The 25,903-nt window shown below is 37.5% G+C and overlaps 2 protein-coding genes across 3 annotated transcripts in view; both read right to left on the bottom strand.

The window, feature by feature from the left end:
• best4 (bestrophin 4) overlaps positions 1–25,903 on the bottom strand; it is a 30,808-nt gene that overhangs the window by 4,069 nt on the left and 836 nt on the right. The window contains exons 1-6 of one of the 2 annotated variants that reach the window (XM_022669681.2): positions 4,508–5,330; positions 4,191–4,363; positions 2,588–2,682; positions 2,028–2,261; positions 1,298–1,452; positions 600–677 (exon numbers count right to left, since the gene is read on the bottom strand). In XM_022669681.2, the coding sequence (XP_022525402.2) occupies positions 600–677; positions 1,298–1,452; positions 2,028–2,261; positions 2,588–2,682; positions 4,191–4,342 (714 nt within the window). In that variant the 5' untranslated portion in view covers positions 4,343–4,363; positions 4,508–5,330. Of the gene's footprint in view, positions 1–599; positions 678–1,297; positions 1,453–2,027; positions 2,262–2,587; positions 2,683–4,190; positions 4,364–4,507; positions 5,331–25,903 lie in introns of those variants that run through there. The other variant, XM_022669642.2, reaches the window with a different exon arrangement.
• si:ch211-106k21.5 (uncharacterized) lies at positions 14,311–18,750 on the bottom strand. The gene is made up of 2 exons (XM_007245106.3): positions 17,805–18,750; positions 14,311–17,466 (listed from the first exon to the last, which is right to left on the bottom strand). The coding sequence occupies exons 1-2, from the start codon at positions 17,875–17,877 to the stop codon at positions 16,217–16,219; spliced, it is 1,323 nt and encodes a 440-aa protein (XP_007245168.3). The 5' UTR covers positions 17,878–18,750; the 3' UTR covers positions 14,311–16,216.

The following is a 25,903-nucleotide window of genomic DNA, read 5'->3' as shown; positions in this document are numbered from 1 at the left end:
ATGGATGGAGGGATTGTTGAAAGGATTGGGGGAATAGATGGATGGGTGAACAGGTTGGTGAATGGATGGAGGGATTGTTGAAAGGATTGGGGGAATAGATGGATGGGTGAACAGGTTGGTGAATGGATGGAGGGATTGTTGAAAGGATTGGGGGAATAGATGGATGGGTGAACAGGTTGGTGAATGGATGGAGGGATTGTTGAAAGGATTGGGGGAATAGATGGATGGGTGAACAGGTTGGTGAATGGATGGAGGGATTGTTGAAATGATTGGGGGAATAGATGGATGGGTGAACAGGTTGGTGAATGGATGGAGGGATTGTTGAAAGGATTGGGGGAATAGATGGATGGGTGAATAGGTGGGTGAATGGGTAGATGGAAAGTTGGTGTATGTATGAGTGATAATATTATAGTTAATATATTAGGCTAAAGAACATTTACATAAAAGCAGCAGGGTGGTTTATTAATCAGTGAATGATTATCAGCAGCAGTGATAATATGATCAGTCTACAGTATATAATGAATAATGACAGGGGTGTAATAAAGAAGATAACTTCTGATAGTGACTGTAAATGATGTTCCTCATAAATGCCTCTGTACCTGAGTGTACACCAGAGGAATGCTGATCCAGTCGTAGTGGAAGAGCATGCTGCACTTCCCCCTGTAGTTATTCAGCTCCTGACAACAGGAAGTATCGGACGTTACAAACTGCTGCACTAATTTACAGCACAGCATATCACAGTTTATACAGTACAGGTGGGAAAAAATATTATTTATTTATTCCAAATTTTTCCCATTTCCTCCCCAATTTACACAGCCAATCATCCAACCCACTCATTAGGAATCCCCCAATCACTAGTGATCTCCTAAGACCAGGAGGGTAAAGACTAGCAAAGGAGTCTTCCAATATGTGTGAAGTCAGACTCCGCCTCTTTTCCAACTGCTGCTGATGCAGCATTGCCGAGTAGCATCACAGCGCTAACGTTCGGAGGAAAGCGCAGCGACTAGGTTCTGATACATCAGCTCACAGACGCAGCCTTGTGCTGATCCACATCACCCTAGGAGTGATGAGGGGAATGAGCACCATCTACTGTACCCAGCCAGAGAGAGCAACACCAACTGTGCTCTCTCAGGGCTCCGGAACTCCAGAACTACTGCAGTTACTACTACTACTAATAATATGACAAAAATAAAAATACTAATATCATGATGACAATGACAATAATGATACTTCTACTAATATACTACTAATACTACTACTACTACTAATAATAATAACAGTAAAGTGTGTAACTCACGTCCATCAGCAGTCTCAGAGCGATGTCGTCTTTCACTCTGCCCTCCTCCCTCGCTTTTGACGCCAGGTTGGCAAACCAGGTCAGCGGCATCCAGTACTTATTAAAATCAGAGTACAGATGATCCAGAGTCCTCATCTCCTCCTCCGTCATAAATCCTACACTCATCGTAAACACACGCATCAGATTACATATCAGAAGACCTAACTAGGGTCTAGATTACATACAGCTCTGGAACAAATTAAGAGAGCACTTAAAAATAATGAGTTTCTTTGATTTTACCAAATTAAAAACCTCTGGAATATAATCAAGAGGAAGATGGATGATCACAAGCCATCAAACTAAAAACTGAACTGCTTGAATTTTTGCACCAGGAGTAAATAATAATAAAGTAATCCAAAAGCAGTGTGTAAGACTGGTGGAGGAGAACATGATGCCAAGATGCATGAAAACAGTGAGTTATTCCACCAAATATTGATTTCTGAACTCTTTAAACTTCATGAATATGAACTTGTTTTCTTTGCATTATTTGAGGTTATTTCAGCCCTTTCTCATTTTCTGCAAATAAATGCTCTAAATGACAATATTTGTATTTGGAATTTGGGAGAAATGTTTATTTTACTTAAACATAAACCTATAAATAGCAAAATCAGAGAAACTGATTCAGAAACTGAAGTGGTCTCTTATTTCTTTCCTGAGTTTTTATTGCAGTTTATAGTCCTGTGTCTCTCACCTGCGTCCACTATGTGCTGTAATGTGGGGAAGCGCTTGTGGACGCGAGTGCTGATGGAGCGCAGGATGAGCACGGAGGAGAGGTTGGCGTATCTCATCAGCGTTCGCCTCAGGAGACGACCACGCTCATCAGAGCCATGGACGTTACCTGACACCACCATCATCAGGTTATCGGGGAGGGGGAAGCTGGTGTACTGACCCCACCAACGCTGGAAGGCCTGGGTGACGTAGAAGCCTGGAGAACACACACACACACACATCACCATCACCATCACCATCACCACAGCTTCAGAATCACACTACCCAACCTCATCTTCTCCAGTGCATCCCACCATCATTCCAGAGAACACAGTTCCACAGCTGCTGGAGCTTTATACCCCTCTACCCCACACCTGGCATTAGGCATGGTACCACAAGTTCACGTTTGTTTATCTGCTCCAGAGAGGAATTAAGTAGCTGTTTCTCACATTACAACTCTGAAGTCAGTTTAGGTCTTAGAGATTTTACTGACAAACAATCTAATTAAACAATTGTTTAATTAATGTTTGAGTTTCTACTTACCAAGAACGAAAGACATGGGGATGAGTTTAGCAAATTTATTACAGTGACGAGCTGCTCTCTCAAACAGCTCCTGCTGACCATCAGTGAGGACACACCTGAAACATACAACCATACCAAGTTCAGCACCAACATGAGTGAAAGAGCGATCATTAGAAAATCATTGAAAAGTTACTTTATTTCAGTAATTCCGTTCAAAATGTGAAACTCATATATTATATAGATGTATTAAACACAGATTTATGATTAATTTTTATTGTTGATGATTGTGGCTTACAGCCAATAAAATCCAAAAATCAGTGTCTGAGAAAATTAGAATATTATATAAGACCAATTGATACTTTTTTACATCGTGCTGGAAAATAAAATCTGCATCTCCATAAAAGTTTTCAGCAGAGGTTCAGCATGAAGTGCTGTAAGATTTTGTGGGAAAACAAAACTGCACTGACTTTAGACTTGATAATAAAACACAGTGGATCAACACCAGCAGATGACAGACATGACTCTCCAAACCATCACTGATTGGTGGGAACTTAAAAGTCTCACTTTCAGCATCTGATCTATGTAATCTATGTGTTATATTATTATTTTGTAAAATTAATTTAATTTTAGCCCAGTGTTCTGACTTTTTGTAATTAAGGTTGTATACTAATATTGGAAGCACTTTACTTTATAGGTTGCAAATAAGCAGTCAATAATATGGTAATAATTTGCATTTATTCTTAAATTAAATATCAATGTCCTACTTGTAATTAATCAATTAATAAATTAGTAATTGTGGAGCTAATAGCTTTTTTATCAATTGGGTAAATATTTAATAATTTTACGATAACAAGTTGTAGTTACACATTAATTAAAAAATACCATTTTGTATTTGGTACCAAATAATAAATCAGTACTTGTAGAGGTAATAGATCAGTTACTTAAGTAAGTAATGACATGGTAATAATATGGTAACAAGTTTTTTATTATTTATTATTTATTATTTTCTAATTTTCTTGTTGTTACTGAAAAACAAATTAGAACAAGTGTGTAATTAACTTTTTTTTAAACTATGGAAACATTGTACTGACACATTTATTACTGACTTATTACTTCTAGTTCTTCATGGATACAATTTTTTAAATATTTTACTCAGTAACAAGGAAGGAATTGATATTTAATTTATGGATAAATACAACTTGTTACCATAATATTACCATATTATTACCCACTTATTACCCAGCATATTATCTGTAAAGTGCTACTCTAATATTAACATATAAAAAATATGGAACTCTTTACCAATTAATAAAAAAAATCGTCAGGCATCGAGTGTCACCAGCTTTAAAAGGCAGAAAAATCATTTCCTACTATTTTATGAAATTGTTACTTTTTAACTGTTTTATTTGTTTTATAATACTTTTACATTTTGCTGATTTATTTAATTTTATTGTGAAGCACTTTGAGCTGCATTTTTATGTATGAAAGGTGCTATATAAATAAAGTTTATTATTATTATTATTATTATTATTATTATTATTATTATTATATCAAATTTTTTTTGTGCATAAGGGAGGCAAAGTGTATCTAAATTTGACCTCTGTTATATGATAAGAGGAGTTACCTGTAAATAAGACTGAAGAGGCTGTAGAGGAAGCAGAACAGCAGAAATTCCTTATACAGCAGTTTATAAATGCTGCCCTTCCATCTGAACAGGAGCTTAGTGAAGCCAGCGAACCTGGCGTTAGCCACCTCCAGCGTGTAGGAGACCGTCATGATGATCAGAACTCACAGAACCTGAAAATAAAGCATTAATAAATACAGCAACTGTGGAGAATCTGATGAGTAGATAGTAGAGGATTGTAGATAGTAGTGGATCATTGGCTAGTTTAGTTTTAAATGAATATGTAAAAGTCATGCAGGTGTTCTGGTCCACCTCACCTGTAGAGCTGCAGGACAATCAGCAGTAAGAGGAAGCTCGTCCTTCATGTCCTGCTTTATATGTTCTGTATAATGGCAGCATCCATCCGTCCCGTGATTTGTGGTGTGGGAACCAGAGCTGAGGTGTGTGTAGTGAAGCTGTGTAAAGCTCTGTACCGTGTCAGGGTGAGTAATTTGCAGTGATAAACTCTGTAACATGGTGCAGATTTATGGGATTGTGCTCTTTATAAACGTTTCTTTAAAGAGAAGAACCCGTTTTGGATTCATAAGGAACCATATTTGTATATGCATTAAACAGATTCAATAATGTGCAGAACCTTTATACAGAAGTCTTTATACAGTGGTATTAAAAAAGTTTGGGCACCCCTAATCATTTTCATGATTTTCCTTTATAAATCGTTGGTTGCAGGGGTGTTGAGTGGTCCAGCAGTCTAAAGTGCTGCCACTATGAGCAGGATGTCACAGGTTCGAATCCTGCTCATGCAACTTCGTCATCAAGCTGCCGGCGCTCAGAGAGAGCACAGTTAACCTTTCTCCCTCCGGGTGGGTAGATGGCGCTCTCTCCCCACATCACTCCATGGGTGATGTCCGCAGCACAGGTTATTTGAGAGTTTTGTTTTGAGGCTTCCGTATTGCCGCTCTTCAGAGAAGATGCAAAGAGGAGAAAAACTTGCAGTTGGCGACTTAACCCTTTCTCATGATTGGAATCACCTGTGTATGTAGGTCAAGGGTCAATGACTTTACCAAACTTTTTTTTTTTTCAATAATTAGTACTAAATGTATTCAAATCAATAAAACAGCAAGTGTGTCCAAATTTATGCATCTGCCTTATTTAGTTTAAAGAATTATTGCACACTTTCTGTAAATCCTATAAACTTCATTTCACGTCTCAAATATCACTTGTCTGCTACATCCCTCAAAATTCTGCAAATGTTTTATTCTGTCTTGTAATGTGTTTAACATCCACCAGCATTGTGATGTCACCATGGAGGAGTGGATAACAACAATTGAAAAATAATTCTCCTGACTTTACCATGAGACGGCTGGTTGGCTAGTGTTCAACCTCACTCACAAGATAACACCTCAGTTTTTACCAATGTGGGAGTTCCCAAGCCGAGCAATCCCTGAGATAACACAGCATGATCAATCTGATTACAGATTTGCATGCTCCTGTCCCTTGACTTTTGGCATGGTAGTGTAGTGTGCTATAATAAAGTTTTCTGGCACTCTTAGGCAGATTTTATTTTTAGAAATGATGAATATATGATTGATGTTGAAGGACACTTGCTCTGCAGAACTTCTGCTTTGTGGTGGAGAGGGGTTTGCACAACTTACGCAATAAATCATGAATAATCATAAATCCACCCACACCTTTACTATGAAGCTACCTTTACCAGGTGTGTTCCAGGAATTTGTTCCATAGAAAAGCACAGTAAACACGACAGAACACCTATCCCAGTCAGCCATAACATTAAAACCCAATATGTTGTAGCTGTTACTAAAACAGCTCTGATCATTATGGCTGCAAATAATGATTATTTTGGTAGTCGACTAATTTGACGATTATTATTTTTTTTTCGATTAGTTGATTAGTCAGTGATCATTTCTGCCATCACTTAAAATGATAGAAACAGCAGAACATGAGATTTAAATGTCATTTAAATATCTGAATGTTATTTAAACGTGGAAAGTACTGATATTTAGTGATTAAATATGTAATTTATTATGTTTGGCCACTTTTAGAGACACAAACGCTGAAAAGTTGATTGTAAACTGTCTGAGCAAACCATTTACCCATTAAGCTTCTGTCCCCGGTACTTTGTGTAATGCAGTACTGTTTGTCGTCGACAAATTTAAATAACCAACATTGTCGATTATATGGACTAATCATTGCAGCGCTACTGACCATCGAGGCATGAACTCCACAAGACATCTGACCGTGTCTTGTATCAAGACTAATGTTACAGCGGGTCCTTCAAGCTCTATAAATTGTGAATTGTGGATGGAGCCTCAATGAGCAACAATAAGGCTTTGATCCCATGACCTTGTTGTTGCCAATTTACTGGTTCTAAGACAGGGGTGTCCAAACTACGGCCCGTGGGCCATTTGCGGCCTTTTTCCTTTTTTGGAGCGGCCCGCGAGGTATTTTAGAAATAGAATGAAAGTTGGCCCGCTGTTAAGCAGGTTTTTATAATGTGAGATTCAAAGTTTGAATGCTAGGTGCCAGAAACGGGATAAAGAGTCTAAAAGTGGCGAGAGTGAAGTTGAAGCGCAGAAAAACGGGCCAAAGAGTCTAAAAGCGGAGAGAGTGCACAGTTTTAGCGCAGAAAAACAGGGCCAAAGAGTCTAAAACGGAGAGGGTGCGCATTTCTAGCCCAGAAAAACGGGCCAAAGAGTCTAAAAGTGGAGAGGGTGCACAGTTTTAGCGCAGAAAAACAGGGCCAAAGAGTCTAAAACGGAGAGGGTGCGCATTTCTAGCCCAGAAAAACGGGCCAAAGAGTCTAAAAGCGGAGAGGGTGCGCACTTCTAGTGAAGAAAAACGGGCCAAAGAGTCTAAAAGTGGAGAGAGTGCGCACTTCTAGTGAAGAAAAACGGGGCCAAAGAGTCTAAAAGTGGAGAGGGTGCGCATTTCTAGCCCAGAAAAACGGGCCAAAGAGTCTAAAAGTGGAGAGGGTGCGCATTTCTAGTGCAGAAAAACGGGGCCAAAGAGTCTAAAAGCGGAGAGAGTGCGCATTTCTAGTGAAGAAAAACGGGGCCAAAGAGTCTAAAAGTGGAGAGGGTGCGCATTTCTAGCCCAGAAAAACGGGCCAAAGAGTCTAAAAGCGGAGAGGGTGCGCACTTCTAGTGAAGAAAAACGGGCCAAAGAGTCTAAAAGTGGAGAGAGTGCGCACTTCTAGTGAAGAAAAACGGGGCCAAAGAGTCTGAAACGGAGAGGGTGCGCATTTCTAGCCCAGAAAAACGGGCCAAAGAGTCTAAAAGCGGAGAGGGTGCGCACTTCTAGTGAAGAAAAACGGGCCAAAGAGTCTAAAAGTGGAGAGAGTGCGCACTTCTAGTGAAGAAAAACGGGGCCAAAGAGTCTAAAAGTGGAGAGGGTGCGCATTTCTAGCCCAGAAAAACGGGCCAAAGAGTCTAAAAGTGGAGAGGGTGCGCATTTCTAGTGCAGAAAAACGGGGCCAAAGAGTCTAAAAGCGGAGAGAGTGCGCATTTCTAGCGCAGAAAAACAGGCCAAAGAGTCTAAAAGTTGCCGTAATTAGGGAGTTTAATATTAAGAGACATCATAAAAATAAACATCAATTCAAAAAGTCTTAGTTTATACAACACTGTCAAAGATAAAGATATTAAGCCAAGTGTGGCCCGTGACTTCCAATATATTTCTCCTTCTGGCCCCCAACAAAAAAAGTTTGGACACCCCTGTTCTAAGACCTGCCTGATATTCTGGAGATGGGTACCACTTTAAAATAAGACTGCCTTTATAAAGGGTTTATAAATGGTTTACAACTAGTTTATTAATGGTTACTAATTAGGTTGTAAATGCCTTAAAAATTATTAATAATCAGTTATAACACATGTTTAGAAAGGGCAACAATGACCTGTTGTTTGCCAAATAGTGAACCCACAGCCATCTATATTGTAGCGCTTTCTACATATGTGTTTTAACTGATTATTAATGATTTGTAAGGCATTTACAACCTAATTAGTAACCATTAATAAACTAGTTGTAAACCATTTATAAACCCTTTATAAAGGTAGTCTTATTTTAAAGTGGTGCCTGGAGATGTTCTGTCCCAGTCATTGTCTAGAAAGTCACAGTTTAGTTCTCAAAGTGTCAAAAAGTGTGTACTCTTGCCCATTTTTCCTGCTTCAACACGTCGAAACTGGATCCAGATCATCAGTGTTATTCATTTTAGCTGGCAGTGGTTTTAATGTTATGGCTGTGTCTATAGCGTCGTTTTCTCAGTGTTTTGCTGATGTGTTCGAAGTTCGCCTCTAGAGGGAAGCAGAAGACAGAGAGAGAGAGAGAGAGAGAGAGAGAGAGAGATTTATTACACATATTAGTAATAGTTTAAAATAAAAATTAAGAAATACATTACTAAATGTACTAAAATTACTAAATATTAACATTAGTTACTAAATAGTATAATTAATTAGTGAATATTATCATTTAATACTTAATATCAAGGCTAAATAATAAATATTCACATTTATTACTGATTAACAACATTATTGGCTAATTATCAAAACTGATTAGCATTAATTAAAATTAATTTCTATATATAATATTAAGGCTTAGCACTGCACATCACCATTAATTAATGATTATCAACATTATTGACTGATTATATAATTAATACGACTAAATACTGCACATTAAGATCAATTACTGAGTATTAAAGCAATCCATATTAACACCATTCCTGAATATTATTATTAATTACTGATTATTAACATTGATTATCAATTACTGCATATTAACATTAATGACTGATTATCAACATTACTGACTAGTTATTATTATAAGACAAATTACTGAATATTTACATAATTACGATCTATTAAGTGTAATTACTAAAATTTAATCATAGTTCATCAATGGCAACTATGAATATAAACCATATTTAAAATCTTAATTGTCATATAAATTTTAACTAAATATGAGCATCTCTTACAGATAAGAAAGATTGATTACTGAATAGAAGGCGTCCAGGTTTTTGTTAGGCTGTTACTACCGCTCTAACTATGGTGAACCCTCTTGTGGTATCATAGATGGTTGCTAAGGTGTTCCAAGAAGTTTCTATGGTGTTGCTAGGTGGTGGAAATAGTGTTGCTAGGTGTTTTTTTTATTATGGTGTGAGCGTTGGTCAGAGATGGGTATCAGCAGCTGGAAGTTTGTGAGTTAAATTTTCAGTGTATGTTATATATTTAATGTATTCGTTGCCAAATGGGTGTTCTAATTTGATTGTTGACAGCATAAACTGTGTATAGCTGGACAGAGCATCGTCTCTCAAAAGTGAAGCCACCACAGGTCGGGCGCCCCCTGCTGTTCGGTTTCAGAAAGCTGTGTAACCCCACCCATCCCCATAGGTTTCAATGGCAAAACAAACAAATTTCAATCACGTTTTTTTTCTAATATACTGTAATTCTACCTTCATTATTTAAACGCAGCAGCTAGTGTAACCTCTGCTTATATCGTCAAATTTTATATCCCCAAAGAATTCGTTTTTAAAAGCGTTATTCAGCTCTATTCAAAACAGGTGTGGTTATTGTAAAAGGGCTGGTTATGGGCGGGACCAATAACAGACCGTCAGCTCCACTCTAAAGCCTGTGACCTCGAGGCAGCCCTCAGGGGCGGGGTTATTTAAATGAGTAGGCTGTCTCTCCACAGTCTTTCTCCCTCCTCTGGTCTCTACTGCGCTCTACAGACTCGGGTTTCAGGATCGCCAACATGGAGGAAGATTTTGGCTTCATTTTCATTGAATGAATGTGAACGGCGACACGGCGTCCATCTTTTTTTACAGTCTCTGGTTAACTGCCCTGTTACACTGAATTTTGCCTTGATATTTTCTGCTTTTTTCTTAGTTTTAGTCAAGGGGGGGATGTTTGATAAAAGTTGTGTTATACATATTTCCAGATTTCCTGTTTATTCTATGGATACACTGTATTGTATCCATAGAATATGTATTGTGTACGCAGTTCCTTCAGTGGATTATAATATAATGTACCATTATATCTCTCCTTTCCATTTTTTACCATAATGTGAATCTCACTATGCTTGTCCAATACACCTGCCATCTCAAGAAGACTCATATCAGCCAAGATTTTAAATCAATTATTGTTCCTGGTAACTTATATCTTCCTTCTTAAATAACTTTGCAACCCTATTCTTTTGAAAATGAGTAAATAAATAATAATTATTATTAATATTTTTTAGGATAAACTCATTCTAACTGTTCTGTTGGTATAAAATCAGTGAGTGTAACTAAGGGAAAGTGTTTGTGTGAAACAGAATAAGAGAGAGAGAAAGTGAGAGTGTGTGGGAGTAATCCTGCAGAATGTAGAAGCCACCACCCAAACAGCCGAGTGAAAACCCTCATTTACAGGCCCACGCTGTCCAGCCAGACCAGGTAGAACCAGCCGTGGCTCTAATGGGCCTCTGAAACCCTACGCTATAATTACACACTCCAACGCAGACTGAAATCAGAGCAGCTGAGAGATTACAGACGCTGAGAGAATCAACCGGGTCAGAGCCGGGCCAGGACTGTACCGTACAACACAAAGAGAGAAAGCCTTCAAACAGCCTCACAGAGTTCACCACTGGTTGCTAAGGTGTTTCAGGTGGCTGCTATGGGTTTGGTAGGCACCAATGGACTCAGGGAGAGGCAGGGGGGGGAAACTGCCCCTCTTTGGGACCACCGTGGTTGATAAAGAGTGGCTAAAGTGCCCTCTAGGGTTGCAAATAATTTATGAAGTGCCCTGTTGGCTGCCAGTCTTGTGGGGGAAAAAAAAGTGATTGAGTGCCCACTTGGGTGCCCATTCTTGCAATACGCTATATTTCCAAACTTCATGTACAGTGTTTTGGGATGAAACATACAGGGGTTGGACAATGAAACTGAAACACCTGTCATTTGGCTAAATTGGAGCAGTCTGGTGGCCAATCTTCATTAGTTGCACATTGCACCAGTAAGAACAGAGTGTGAAGGTTCAATTAGCAGGGTAAGAGCACAGTTTTACTCAAAATATTGCAATGCACACTTTAACATTATGGGTGACCTACCAGAGTTCAAAAGATGACAAACTGTTTGTGCACGTCTTACTGGCGTATCTGTGACCAAGACAGCAAGTCTTTGTGATGCATCAAGAGCCACGGTATCCAGGGTAATGTCAGCATACCACCAAGAAGGACCAACTAAATCCAACAGGATTAACTGTGGACGCTGTCAGAGGAAGCTGTCTGAAAGGGATGTTCGGGTGCTAACCCGGATTGTATCCAAAAAACATAAAACCACGGCTGATCAAATCACGACAGAATTCAATGTGCACCTCAACTCTCCTGTTTCCACCAGAACTGTCCGTCACCACAATAAATTATTGTGCTGTAAAAGCAGGTGTTTCAGTTTCATTGTCCAACTCCTGTATAAGAACTCAACTGCCCTGATACCTCTGGGATTAATTAGAATAGAAACAGTGAGCCAGTGAGTGTTTGACCTCACAAATGCACTTTTGTTAGAATGGTCAAAATTCCTATAAACACACTCCTAAACCTTGTGGAAAGTCTTCCCAGAATATTTGAAGCCGTTTTAGCTCTTAATAGAGGGCTAACAGCCTTAGAAACACTATGGATTAAGAATGGAATGTCACTCAATTTCATTTGCCTGCAAAGTCAAGACAAGTATCTATGAATATAGTTTAGATTACACTGATATGCTTCCAGATCAAGACATTTTGATAGTGTGTCCTAATGACTGCTATTTATGGGTGTCCTTCTGCTCTTCCAGTAGTAGTGTGCTGTTATGAAGAGCTTTCTGTGCAACCCCCAATAAGTGAGACACTCTAGATGGTCTTTTTTGGACTTCAGCATCACTTTTTAACTGTGTATGTTCCAGGGGAGGCGGTTGTCCCCCCTGTGAGTCCACCAGTTAGAACTAATGTCTGGATAAGACAAATGTTTTATTTCTAAGCTCTGAGAAAGACTCTGGTCTGTATACAGATTGAACTGGATCCAGTAGCTGATGTTGGCACAGGAGGGTGGGTAAAGAAGCTCTTTACATGAAAACGGTAATCAAACACTTCACTTCCTGTTGTGGAGTAAGAACAAATAGAACACATAGTACCCCACAGAAAGGGGGTGGGGTTAAAGCGACTGTGAGAAAAATATTGTTTACATGAGTCAAAGAACATTACAGTTTATTTTTTGGGTTTCAAATTCTTGTGCTTTTTTCCTCCTTCAACACATTAACTTTAAGACCTGCCTGTTTATATATATTTATATATCTCCTAAACAAAATATTAAAATATAAATATGATATGTATTTGTAGTAAAATATCTCAATTTCAATAAATAAGCATGTTCTTCTGTTCTCTGGAACCTTCCTTCACGCTTTTTATTCAAATCAGCCAGCTACGCTTCCCCTGATTTTCCGGTTTGATGAAACAGTGAGATGTTATCCAGACAGGCTGCTGATTTGACTGGTGCAGGACTAGCGCGGGCATGTTTTAGGCCTGTATGCACCTTCACTTACTTTAGAGCAGGGGTCACCAACCTTTTTGAACCTGAGAGCTACTTCTTGGGTACCAATTAATGCGAAGGGCTACCAGTTTGATACACACTCGTGAAATTACAAATTTTCTCAATTTACCTTTAATTATATGTTATTATTAATAATTAATGACATTCATCTATGTGAAGACACAGATATCAATAGGTAACACTATTATTATAAATCTCTGCAAGTGTTTACATTTTATATTATATTTTAATATAATATTACATATTATATTACATTATATTGTATAATAATATATAAACTATAGGCTATCTCTAAGCTAATATTAATGTAATATAATCTAAAATTACATCAATGCAACTGTGATTTAAAAAAAAAAAAGAATAGCAACAAAAATGCTATTTTTAGACCAGGCCTGCGGGCTACTCATAAGGTCCTTGCGGGCTACCTGGTGCCCGCGGGCACCATGTTGGTGACCCCTGCTTTAGAGTATAGATTCTCTGCTAGAAACCGAGCTTAATACACAAAAAGGTTTGTTTGTTTAAAAAGTAATTTATATTCTTGTATTATATATGAAATCTTTCGGAGATCTGTTGTTAATAAACACTTTTCTTAAATAACATGTCTTCTTCAGTGTTGCAATGTTAATTAACTTTATTGTAATCATATTTCGCTCATTCAAACATTCCAAAAATGTTTTTAAAAGCTCTGTTTTAACACAAAGGTGTATATATATACACATGCCAGTGTATGAGGCAGGCCAGGTCGGACTGGATATTTTGGGCCCATTCTAAGCTGTAACTCACCTAGCCTGATACACTGATATACTGCTCTTAATTTAGAGTAAGTACACTACCAGTCAAAACCTTTTCCGTTGGCGCTGAGTGGTCCAGTCGTCTAAAGCGCTGCCACTCTGAGCAGGAGGTCGCAGGTTCGAATCCCGCTCATGCAGCTTTGCCATCAAGCTTCCGGCTCTCAGAGGGAGCAAAATTGGTGGGTAGATGGCGCTCTCTCCCCACATCACTCCTAGAGTGATGTCCACAGCACAGTGCGTCTGTGAGCTGATGTATCTGAACCGAGTTGCTGCGCTTTCCTCTAAGCGCGCTGTGATGCTGCTCAGCAATGCTGCATCAGCAGCAGCTCGAAAAGAAGCGGTGTCTGACTTCACATGTATCAGAGGAAGCATGTGCTAGTCTGAAGATAAAAAGTGTTCTTTATCTTCAGGAAGCAGAATGCAGCACAACACCTGGAAAGGCAATGCAGCGAGCTGATAACATTCTACAAACCAATCAATGTAAAGTGTAAAGAAGCTCCGCCCACATAGAAAAAGATGACAGAATACAGTAAAGGTATTCTGAGTTCGCTCAGTCACTAAAGTGCAGTGTGAAACCAAATCTAAATGGACTAAAAACAGTAGAATAATCAGCATCAACCACAGCACAGGCTCGGCCTAACAACCAACTCTTATTAATCTGCTGAGCTTATCTACAACATGCCTCTTCTCTGGCCCCACCCACTGATCACACCCAATGACACACAGTATTACAGCCATGAGTAACACACAGGTCTGAACAGCTATGATCACCGGGGTTAGTCTCACAGTCCTTTATTTAAAAAAAAAAACTAACAAATCCAAAACATTAATATTTACAGCATTTATCAGAGGCTTTTATCCAGAGCTCTTAAAGGTGAATGACGTCATAGAGGTAAAAAGGAGTCTTACCCCACAGCTTTTTGTTTTTGAGAATCAAAGCCAGCATTAAATAAGCATCTGTTGTAATTACAAACTCTGTTGTCTCTAAATGTGAATTCAAAAATAAGGAGCATATTTCTGGTTGGTTCCAGCAAAGACACTGAGGTGTTTAAACACTCTAACAATCACTCAAACATCTCAAACACCTCCATGGCACCAGGCAGAGCTGTATTTATATATAATAGTCAACGTTTGGACACACCTTCTTATTTGTGTTTTTTATTTTTTTATTTTCCTACATAATTTAATAGTAAAGTGATTCAGACTATGAAGGAACACATAAGGAATCATGTAGTAACTTAAAAGTGTTAAACAAACCAAAATATGCATTTTAGGCAAAAGTGCATTTAGATGCTCTTATTTGGGGAGCTGTTAACTTGTGGTTTCTAGGGCTGGTAACTCTGATGAACTTCTCTTGTACAACAGAAGAAACTCTTGCTCTTCCTTTCCTGGGGCGGTCCTGATGAGAGCCAGTTTCATCATCATAACATTTTTGGTGGTTCATGACCTTTTTTTTAATTGACTGACCTCATTTCTAAAAAAAAATTTTTTCTATACTTAGTTGAGTAGTTGTTGCTTCTCATAATCTGGATTAGAACATTACTCTATAAATATTCACTATTCACTGTATACCTGTAACTCTCCCTCTTCACTACTTTACTTTAACTGATGCTCTCAAACACTTTATTAAGAGACAAGAAATTCAAGTAATTAACTCTTGATGAGTTCAGCACAGCTGTTAACTGAAAGCCTGAATTCTAGGAGACTCTACCTCATAAAACTGACTGAGAAAATGATGTACAAGATGTGCAAAGCTGTCTAATCGGAGCAATAACCGAAATATAAAACATATGCCGGTTTGTTTAACACACTGTTTGTTAACTCAATAATTCCATTGTTCCATCTGTTTTTCTTCATAGTTTGGATGACTTTAGTATTAATCTACCATGCAGAACATTTAAAATAATTACAAAATGTATGTGCTGAATTTTAGGGTGTGTCCAAACTTTGGACTGGTACTGTATATAGAGTTTCTTGTTGTTGTTGTTTTTTACATAGTTTGATAGTATACACACACCAGTATAATTGTGAAAAAAAAATATTTCATGTTTCATATTAACCCTTGTGTGGTGTTCGGGTCTGTGGGACCCGTTTTCATTTTTCATCAAATGACACTAAAAAAAATGTTTTCTAACAGTATGTTTGGCCAAGGGCTAATAAACATTGCTTCATTTGTAAATTTGAAACTAAACAAATTTTCTACTCATATCTTGAGTTTAATTCATTTTCTTTTACATTTTATTAAAACACTAATAAAAAAGAGTAGCACTTTTTAAAAGAAATTTAACATAAGAAAGGTAAAGGGCAAATATTAACCATGTAAGCTGTTTATATTGCTTGCAATTTAGGTGAAGCAAGCATGTGTAAAGCATTTTAATGTAAAATTGCTTAATTTTGCTGAATTAAATACAAGTAACAAAGTAAACGAGTAACAAAAATATGAACACCACACAAGGGTTAAAACATTATTACATTCAAATACACTGAAAGATAAAGTTCTTTAGGTTCTTCAGGAGTGTTTTTTCAAGCAGTCAGCGACTTTCCTGACCTGGAATTCTCTTTGTGCTCATCAACCAGTGTGAAACAATTTACAAGTTTTTTAAATGTCAATAAAGGCATAAAGATTAAAACTTAGCAATAAGACGTGTTGTAATGTAAACACAGAGCGTAGCATCAGGACAGGTCCACGCTCTCGTACTCTCCGTGATCCGAATCCTCGATCTCCAGTCCTGGAACCAGGCTGTAGTATTTGGTGGACTGGGTCATGTAGGCCTTCTCTCGGTCTGCTGAGTCTTTCATCACTTCGGTCACGCTGACCGTCTCCAGGTCCTGCTTACTGTCTTCTCCCTCCTTTTCCTTGTGCTCCTCTTTTCCCACCGCTCCATCTGCGGACGAGGTCGAGGGTGGAGGCCCCAGAGAGTCCACGGACCCGAGTTTGACCTCCACTTCTTCGTAGATGTCCCTGGTGCTGCCCAGCAGAGCTGAGGACGGGCGGAGCATCAGCTGGTTCTTTAGCATAGCGTCTTTAGCACTATCGGCTGCAGCTTTCTCTCCGAACGGCGGCTTGTCCTGAGCCCAGCGCCCATTTCTGCTCAGGTGGGTGTCCTTCTTGCAGGACCTGATGGTTGAGGAGTCTTTTTTTTTGTTCTCCTTTTTGCCGCAGCACCAGCAGAGCAACAGGATGACGAGGAGAAAAAGTGGGAGGATTATAAACAGGGCACTGAGACTGGTGGGTTCTAGCGGACAAACGTTTTTAGCCTGAATTGACCAAACTGCCCTTCCTGCCAGTTTCAATGGTGAAGCACAGGTCAGATTACGCACAGTGTCCTCTACAATGGTGGAGTTGCCAAACTGGACCTGCTGGAGCTCCTCCACCAAAGCACAGGTGCAGTTCCAAAGGTTTCCCGCCAAATCCAGCCGCTGGAGCGAATCCTTAAAGACAGAACTTGGAATAAACTGAAGTCTGTTTCCACCCAGAAGCAAGACGCGAAGACTTGAGCTCGAGTTGAGCAGGAAGTCTACTGGAAGGTCCTGCAGGAGATTCCTTCCCAAATCCAGCACTTCCAAACTCTCAGCATCAGCTAGAAAGGTTCTAGGCACTGATTTAAGCTGGTTCTGACTCAAGTACAGCTCTCGCAATGAAGGAAAAGCAAGACCCGCTGCAGTTTCATCATCAATATGAGTCAGATTACACAAGGAAAGATCCAAAATCTCAAGGCTTTCCAAAGAAGCTAAAGCAGTCCAAGACACGTTAAATAAAGAAGATCCAGTGAAGTTCAGACAGCAGGTGTTGCTGGGAAGACTGGAGGGAAACTGGTCCAGAACGGTGGCTGTGGGACACTCGCATCCCTGTGTTCGTCCCTCTGAAGAAGACAGCAGGTAGAGGACGATAAGGACGGTGTAAAGAGGTGTAAAGACGATTCCTGCAAAGACAGAACAGGGAGATTTAAATGTAATAAGCTGGCCAAAAAAAATGTATTGGCAACCTCACTCACATTAGTACTCAATCCTGCACTGGAGATACAAGGTTACTGTAACTATAAAATAATGGAAGCTAATACCTCAACAATTAACACTACCAGAGCTACAGTCTACAATGGAAGTATGAGTACTGTATCACAATCTAACTCAATTAAAAGGGCAGAAACTGTGCTATAGGGAAAACATGGGTACTGTATCACAATCTAACTCAATTAAAAGAGCAGAAACTGTATTATATTGGATGTATGGGTACTGTAATCTGGTGCTTACGGTTACTCACGTGTTTTTATTGCTCTCCTGTGGGAGGCGACCTTATGGGACCTCAGAGCTTCCGTCTCCTGGCGCAGCTCCATTGCCAAGGTATCAAGGCTCCTGTGGTTTATCTAAGGGTTGCCCTGGTGACCAGGTGAGCTGGGATCAGGAGTCCACACTACGAACACAGGAGAGATAGCACGGCTGAGCGAGAACAGCGAGAACAAATACGGGAGATGATCAGCATCAGATCCAGAAGATCTACACTAATGAAGCTGAACTGAGATCTGCTCAGGTCTTTCAGTCTGAGAGAAGATAAGGGCTGTGGATGAGAGAGAGCACTTCGCTCTGAGATACTCACTTTTTCCATCCCATTGCTTAGCAGTGTGTGTGTGTGTGTGTGTTTCCTCTCCAGTGCCAGTGTAGCCCTGACAGCAGCACGGCCTTCCTGATGTAAACAATGGAGAGTGGAATGTGTGAAATAACCAACAGACCAGCCCACCTCCACCATCTCCACCTCTGCTGAACTTCTCACAGATACACAACACAAGGAAAGCACCTACAGATACTGGGACCCTTTAATCAATAACTATTATTCATTTTAAGTGGCAGTCCGTATTATTTTGTCTCTAAACTGTGTTTAATGGTAGCAGTGTGCTGGAACCAACATCCCTGCTAAGCATAATATACTCATTCTAAAAACTGGGGTGTTGGGTCGCTTCTTCTCTTCTTCTGGCCACGTCACACGTCTTTACATACTTACGTCACACGTACAGCCTCTAAAAGAGGATCTGGCTCAGTTTTACTGAACGCAAGCGATTGGTGGAGCAATGGAGACTTCAGAAGGGGAAACTCAGAGCTCAGAAGCTCCTCCATTCACTCATATTAAATCCTGACATATTAATCCTGACATTGTCATCTTGGAATATGTCCATGCAATCAGGGAAGAATAAATCCATTGATGGAATAACCTGGTCTATTGTAACGCTGTGTGAAGGACTGGACGAGGAGAGCGGACGCTAACGCAAGTATCATTTATTGAAGAACAGAAACCAAAAACATAAATCAAACCGAAACAGACCAAACAGGAGACTAACAGACAGACAGGATTTAACACAGCCGTGACAGACGTATAAACGCACAAGAACCGACAGAAACACTAATGACTGAGATGCTTAAATATACACACAAGGCGGGAAGGAGAACAGGTAACACCTGGGGACAGACTAATGAGGGGCGGAGCTACAAATGGACATAGGTGAGTGGAAAAACACTGACAGAACACAGGGGCACGGGTCACGTGGGACAACACAGGCACGAGGACAGACAGGAAACAGGGCCAGGCGTGACATCTATATTCAGTACATTCAGGTAGTCAGCTGACCTCATTCTTTCAGCACATACTGTTGCTGAACCTAAACCTGCAGACCAACTGCAGCATCAACCAACCCCACATCATTTACTTACTTACATCCAGGTGGAGATTTTTGTGGCCAGGCAGTGTAATTACTTTAATAAATGAAGGTCAGTCAATTCGAAAAATTTCAAGAACTTGGAAAGTATCCTCAAGTGCAGTCATAAAGACCATCAAAAACGTTTTGATGAAACTGGCTCTCATCAGGACCGCCCCAGGAAAGTAAGTGCAAGAGTTTCCTCTATTGTAAAGGATATGAAACCACAAGTTAACAGCTCCCCAGATAAGAGCACCTAAAAGCTTCTTCACAGAGTATTTTGGTTTGTTTAACACTTTTAAGTTTCTACATGATTCCTTATGTGTCCCTTTATAGTCTGGATCACTTCAGTATTCATTTACTATGTAGGACAGAAACATTGAATGAGAATGTGTGTCCACACTTTTGACTGGTTCTGTATATGTATAACTGTATATATATATATATATATTTAAATATATATTTAAGTGCTTCTTTTCTATGTGAGGAATGAGGATGTTGAGCTGAATCTTGTAAACTCCTGAATTGTTTGGAAAGGGAGCGTCTAAAGCAGCCAAGAAATCTCACGGCCTAAACTTTGAACTGCAGAGATAAGTCTGCTTTCTCTCAGCCGTCCACTCCCAGCCTGATTAGAAAGCGGAGGAGTGATTAATGAACATTAGAAAACAGTCCAGAACCACTGATACACGCTGTGACGTTTCAACACACCCAGAAATGGTTTATCACTATTAATCTAACTCAAATAAAGATGAATAAATACAAAAAAACAATTAAATATACTATAGGAAATATATGAGTACTGTATCACAGTCTAACTCAATTAAAAGAGTAGAAACTGTACTTTAGTGACAGTATGGGGACTGCACTATAGTTGAAGTATCTAACTCAATTAAAAGAGGAGACACTGTACTATAGTTGAAGAATGGTTACAGTATTACAATCTAACTCAAATAAAGCAAAAACAAGTGTACTATAGTAAAATTGTGAGTACTGTATCACAATCTAACTCAATGAAAAGAGCAGACACCGTACTATAGTTGAAGTATGGGTACTGTATTACAGTCTAACTCAATTAAAAAAAGGAGACACTGTACTATAGTTGAAGTATGGATATTATGTTTCAATCTAACTCAAATAAAGCAGAAACAAATGTACTATAGTGAAATTATGGTTATATTATCACAATCTAACTCAATTAAAACAGGAGACACTGAACTCTAGTTGAAGTATGGTTACTGTATTACAATCTAACTCAATAAAAAAAGGAGAAACTATTTTAGAGACAGTATGAGTACCGTATCACAATCTAACTCAAATAAAGCACAAATAAAATCTACTATAGTGACATTGTGGTTACTGTATTACAAATCTAACTCAATCAAAAGAGCAGAAACTGTACTGTAGTGAAAGCATGGGAACTGTGTTACAATCTAACTCAATTAAAAAAGGAAAATATACTATAGTAAAAGCATGAGTACTGTATTACCATCTAACTCAATTAAAAGAGAGGAAACACTATATTTGAAGTATGGTTACAGTATTACAACCTAATTCAAAGAAAGCAGAATCAAATGTACTATAGTAACATTATGAGCCCTGTATCAAATTCTAACTCATTAAAAAGAGGAGACACTGTACTATAGTTGAAGTATGGATACTGTGTTACAATCTAACTCAAATAAAGCAGAACCAAATGTACTATAGTGAAATTATGCTTAGTGTATCACAATCTAACTCAATTAAAAAACAGGAGACACTGTACTATAGTTAAAATATGGTTAATGTATTACAATCTAACTCAATTAAAAAAGGAGAAACTATTTTAGAGACATTATAAGTACTGCATCACAATCTAACTCAAATAAAGCACAAATGAAATGTACTATAGTGAAATTGGGGTTACTGTATTACAAATCTATCTCAATCAAAAGAGCAGAAACTGTACTATAGTGAAAGTATGGGAACTGTGTTACAATCTAACTCAATTAAAAAAGAAAAATATCCTATAGTAAAAGCATGAGTACTGTATTACCATCTAACTCAATTAAAAGAGAGGAAACGCTGTAGTTGAAGTATGGTTACAGTATTACAATCTAATTCAAAGAAAGCAGAAATAAATGTTCTATAGTAACATTATGAGCACTGTATCAAATTCTAACTCATTTAAAAGAGGAGACACTGTACTATAGTTAAAGTATGGGTACTGTGTTACAATCTAACTCAAATAAAGCAGAACCAAATGTACTATAGTGAAATTATGGTTAGTGTATCACAATCTAACTCAATTAAAGCAGGAGACACTGTACTATAGTTGGAATATGGTTACTGTATTACAATCTAACTCAAATAAAAAAGGAGAAACTACTTTAGGGACAATATAAGTACTGTTTCACAATCTAACTCAAATAAAGCACAAATGAAATGTACTATAGTGAAATTGGGGTTACTGTATTACAAATCTATCTCAATCAAAAGAGCAGAAACTGTACTATAGTGAAAGTATGGGAACTGTGTTACAATCTAACTCAATTAAAAAAGAAAAATATCCTATAGTAAAAGCATGAGTACTGTATTACCATCTAACTCAATTAAAAGAGAGGAAACGCTGTAGTTGAAGTATGGTTACAGTATTACAACCTAATTCAAAGAAAGCAGAATCAAATGTACTATAGTAACATTATGAGCCCTGTATCAAATTCTAACTCATTAAAAAGAGGAGACACTGTACTATAGTTGAAGTATGGATACTGTGTTACAATCTAACTCAAATAAAGCAGAACCAAATGTACTATAGTGAAATTATGCTTAGTGTATCACAATCTAACTCAATTAAAAAACAGGAGACACTGTACTATAGTTGAAATATGGTTAATGTATTACAATCTAACTCAATTAAAAAAGGAGAAACTATTTTAGAGACATTATAAGTACTGCATCACAATCTAACTCAAATAAAGCACAAATGAAATGTACTATAGTGAAATTGGGGTTACTGTATTACAAATCTATCTCAATCAAAAGAGCAGAAACTGTACTATAGTGAAAGTATGGGAACTGTGTTACAATCTAACTCAATTAAAAAAGAAAAATATCCTATAGTAAAAGCATGAGTACTGTATTACCATCTAACTCAATTAAAAGAGAGGAAACGCTGTAGTTGAAGTATGGTTACAGTATTACAATCTAATTCAAAGAAAGCAGAAATAAATGTTCTATAGTAACATTATGAGCACTGTATCAAATTCTAACTCATTTAAAAGAGGAGACACTGTACTATAGTTAAAGTATGGGTACTGTGTTACAATCTAACTCAAATAAAGCAGAACCAAATGTACTATAGTGAAATTATGGTTAGTGTATCACAATCTAACTCAATTAAAGCAGGAGACACTGTACTATAGTTGGAATATGGTTACTGTATTACAATCTAACTCAAATAAAAAAGGAGAAACTACTTTAGGGACAATATAAGTACTGTTTCACAATCTAACTCAAATAAAGCACAAATGAAATGTACTATAGTGAAATTGGGGTTACTGTATTACAAATCTATCTCAATCAAAAGAGCAGAAACTGTACTATAGTGAAAGTATGGGAACTGTGTTACAATCTAACTCAATTAAAAAAGAAAAATATCCTATAGTAAAAGCATGAGTACTGTATTACCATCTAACTCAATTAAAAGAGAGGAAACGCTGTAGTTGAAGTATGGTTACAGTATTACAATCTAATTCAAAGAAAGCAGAAATAAATGTACTATAGTAACATTATGAGCACTGTATCAAATTCTAACTCATTTAAAAGAGGAGACACTGTACTATAGTTAAAGTATGGGTACTGTGTTACAATCTAACTCAAATAAAGCAGAACCAAATGTACTATAGTGAAATTATGGTTAGTGTATCACAATCTAACTCAATTAAAGCAGGAGACACTGTACTATAGTTGGAATATGGTTACTGTATTACAATCTAACTCAAATAAAAAAGGAGAAACTACTTTAGGGACAATATAAGTACTGTTTCACAATCTAACTCAAATAAAGCACAAATGAAATGTACTATAGTGAAATTGGGGTTACTGTATTACAAATCTATCTCAATCAAAAGAGCAGAAACTGTACTATAGTGAAAGTATGGGAACTGTGTTACAATCTAACTCAATTAAAAAAGAAAAATATCCTATAGTAAAAGCATGAGTACTGTATTACCATCTAACTCAATTAAAAGAGAGGAAACGCTGTAGTTGAAGTATGGTTACAGTATTACAATCTAATTCAAAGAAAGCAGAATCAAATGTACTATAGTAACATTATGAGCCCTGTATCAAATTCTAACTCATTTAAAAGAGGAGACACTGTACTATAGTTGAAGTATGGATACTGTGTTACAATCTAACTCAAATAAAGCAGAACCAAATTTACTATAGTGAAATTATGGTTAGTGTATCACAATCTAACTCAATTAAAGCAGGAGACACTGTACTATAGTTAAAATATGGTTACTGTATTACAATCTAACTCAAATAAAAAAGGAGAAACTACTTTAGGGACAATATAAGTACTGTTTCACAATCTAACTCAAATAAAGCACAAATGAAATGTACTATAGTGAAATTGGGGTTACTCTATTACAATCTAACTCAATCAAAAGAGCAGAAACTGTACTATAGTGAAAGCATGGGTACTGTATCACAATCTAACTCAATTAAATGATCTAAAACAACTGTACTATAGTGAAAGTAAGGGTACGGTTACTGTATACTGATCCACCAGCACACAGCTATGTTCAGACACATACCTCATCATTACCTCATCCAAGAACAATTTCCACCCTCACATCCCCTTCCTCCACACTGTGGATCACAGCATCACCTCCCTCACTTTTACATGTTCCCTTATTATAGTGAAATAACACATTCTTCATATTCATAACAAAATATCTATATATTTATCTATATATCTAAAGTGCATAGTTTATGTTGTAAGTCTATAGAAATCACTTCCTCTACAGAGATATATTCATATTTTAATGCACAATTACTGTTTATTTTACAAAAGAAATGTCTGAATCAAACATAAAATCTGCCAAATAATGTTCAGGAAAATAGCATATTTAAGATTCAACCACATTACAAGATGTTTTTCAAACTGGGGTGCACAAAAATGTTTACAGTAATGTATTTTATTGGAAGAAAACTCTAAAGGGAAAGGTAGTAACATTATAATAACCACCAAATATGTAGAAAATATTGTATTTACTGTATTAAAAAGAGTGTCATACTCAAATCTAAGGGGCCAATATACTATTTTGATAATATGAGATGTATCTGCATCTCAGATACCTCTCTGCACACTATATAGTGCACTACGTAGGTCACAAATTAAGGTGTCCATAACTCAAACACTTTACATTACATTACATTACATTACATTACATTACATTACATTACATTTGGCAGACGCTTTTGTCCAAAGCGACTTACAATAGTCAAGTACAATGTAAAATAAGTTTAAAGGTAAAACATCTTTGGATAGGGATAAAAGGAGGTCAAAGGGGAGTAATAGGATAGAGGAGTGAAGGAGAGGAAGAAGGAAATGAGGTTAGAAGTAGTTAGTGTGTTAGAGGTGTTAAGAGAGTAAGTGCTCTTTGAAGAGCTCTGTCTTCAGGAGTTTATTAAAGATAGTGAGAGATTCTCCTGATCTGGTAGTGGAAGGTAGTTTGTTCCACCATTGGGGAACTCTGTATGAGAACAGTCTGGATTGCTTTGTGTGAATGTTTGTTTGGTAAAGCGAGGCGACGTTCATTGGAGGAGCGCAGCGGCCGGGAGGTAGCGTAAGCCTTCAGGAGCGAGTGCAGGTAGGAAGGAGCCTGTTCTGTCATCACCTTGTAGGCGATTGTAAGAGCTTTGAATTTTATTTGAATTTATTTGAATTATTCATTCATTTATTACATGTCTAATGTTAAACCATTTTAACCATTTTTTTATGACATATAATCCTTGTTTAACATTTAGTGCACTATTTCCGTGATTAAGCTACAAGTCACTGGCCAAAGTAGTGCAATATGTAGGGAATAAAGAGCTATTTGAGATTTAATAGATTCAAAAGTACATAATATGGAAAAATTAAATAAGATTAAATTATGGTTTGATGTTGTTAAGTCTCTCACACTAATTCCATTACCAATTTACCACACAATAAATGGACATGACATCATGACCTCTGGTATTGTCTATTATGTTTTTCCCAGCAGGGAAAATCCAAAAACATAAAAGGGAGGAACATGGTTAAATTAACAATAATAAGACTTATCACAATCGTTACTGGCCTTAATTGTTGTCAATTTAAGCTAAAATTTTAATTGGTTCATTTTTCCAAATAGTTCTGTGATATCACAATGAAATATGACAAAATAACAACATTTTTTGAATTAGCTGTGTTCCACCTTAAATGGTGAAGCAGTTACATAAGTCTTAGTCATAAGTCATAACTAACAATAATATCATTTTGCACAGTTATTTCTGAGACAATATATTGTTGAAACAAAAAGTTATCTATTGTGACAGACCTTATTGTTATTAATATTATGTACTATGTAAACTCGTTATTTTTTGTAATTGTCAATATTAGCTACAGGTTATTATGTTTAATTTATAATATACTTTATTACAATTC

The sequence above is a fragment of the Astyanax mexicanus genome, chromosome 18, assembly GCF_023375975.1.
Source record: "Astyanax mexicanus isolate ESR-SI-001 chromosome 18, AstMex3_surface, whole genome shotgun sequence".
Lineage (NCBI taxonomy): Eukaryota > Metazoa > Chordata > Actinopteri > Characiformes > Acestrorhamphidae > Astyanax > Astyanax mexicanus.
The sequence above is the reverse complement of the archived record's forward strand: the minus strand, read 5'-3'. Positions and strand labels throughout refer to the sequence as shown.

Bases quoted from the DNA above. Each gene is read 5' to 3' on its own strand.
- si:ch211-106k21.5 (XM_007245106.3), bottom strand. From the start codon at position 17,877: ATGGAGCTGCGCCAGGAGACGGAAGCTCTGAGGTCCCATAAGGTCGCC. The intron at 17,467-17,804 runs GTGAGTAACCGT...CTGTCTTTGCAG, and splicing joins CAGGAGAGCAATAAAAACAC to GAATCGTCTTTACACCTCTT.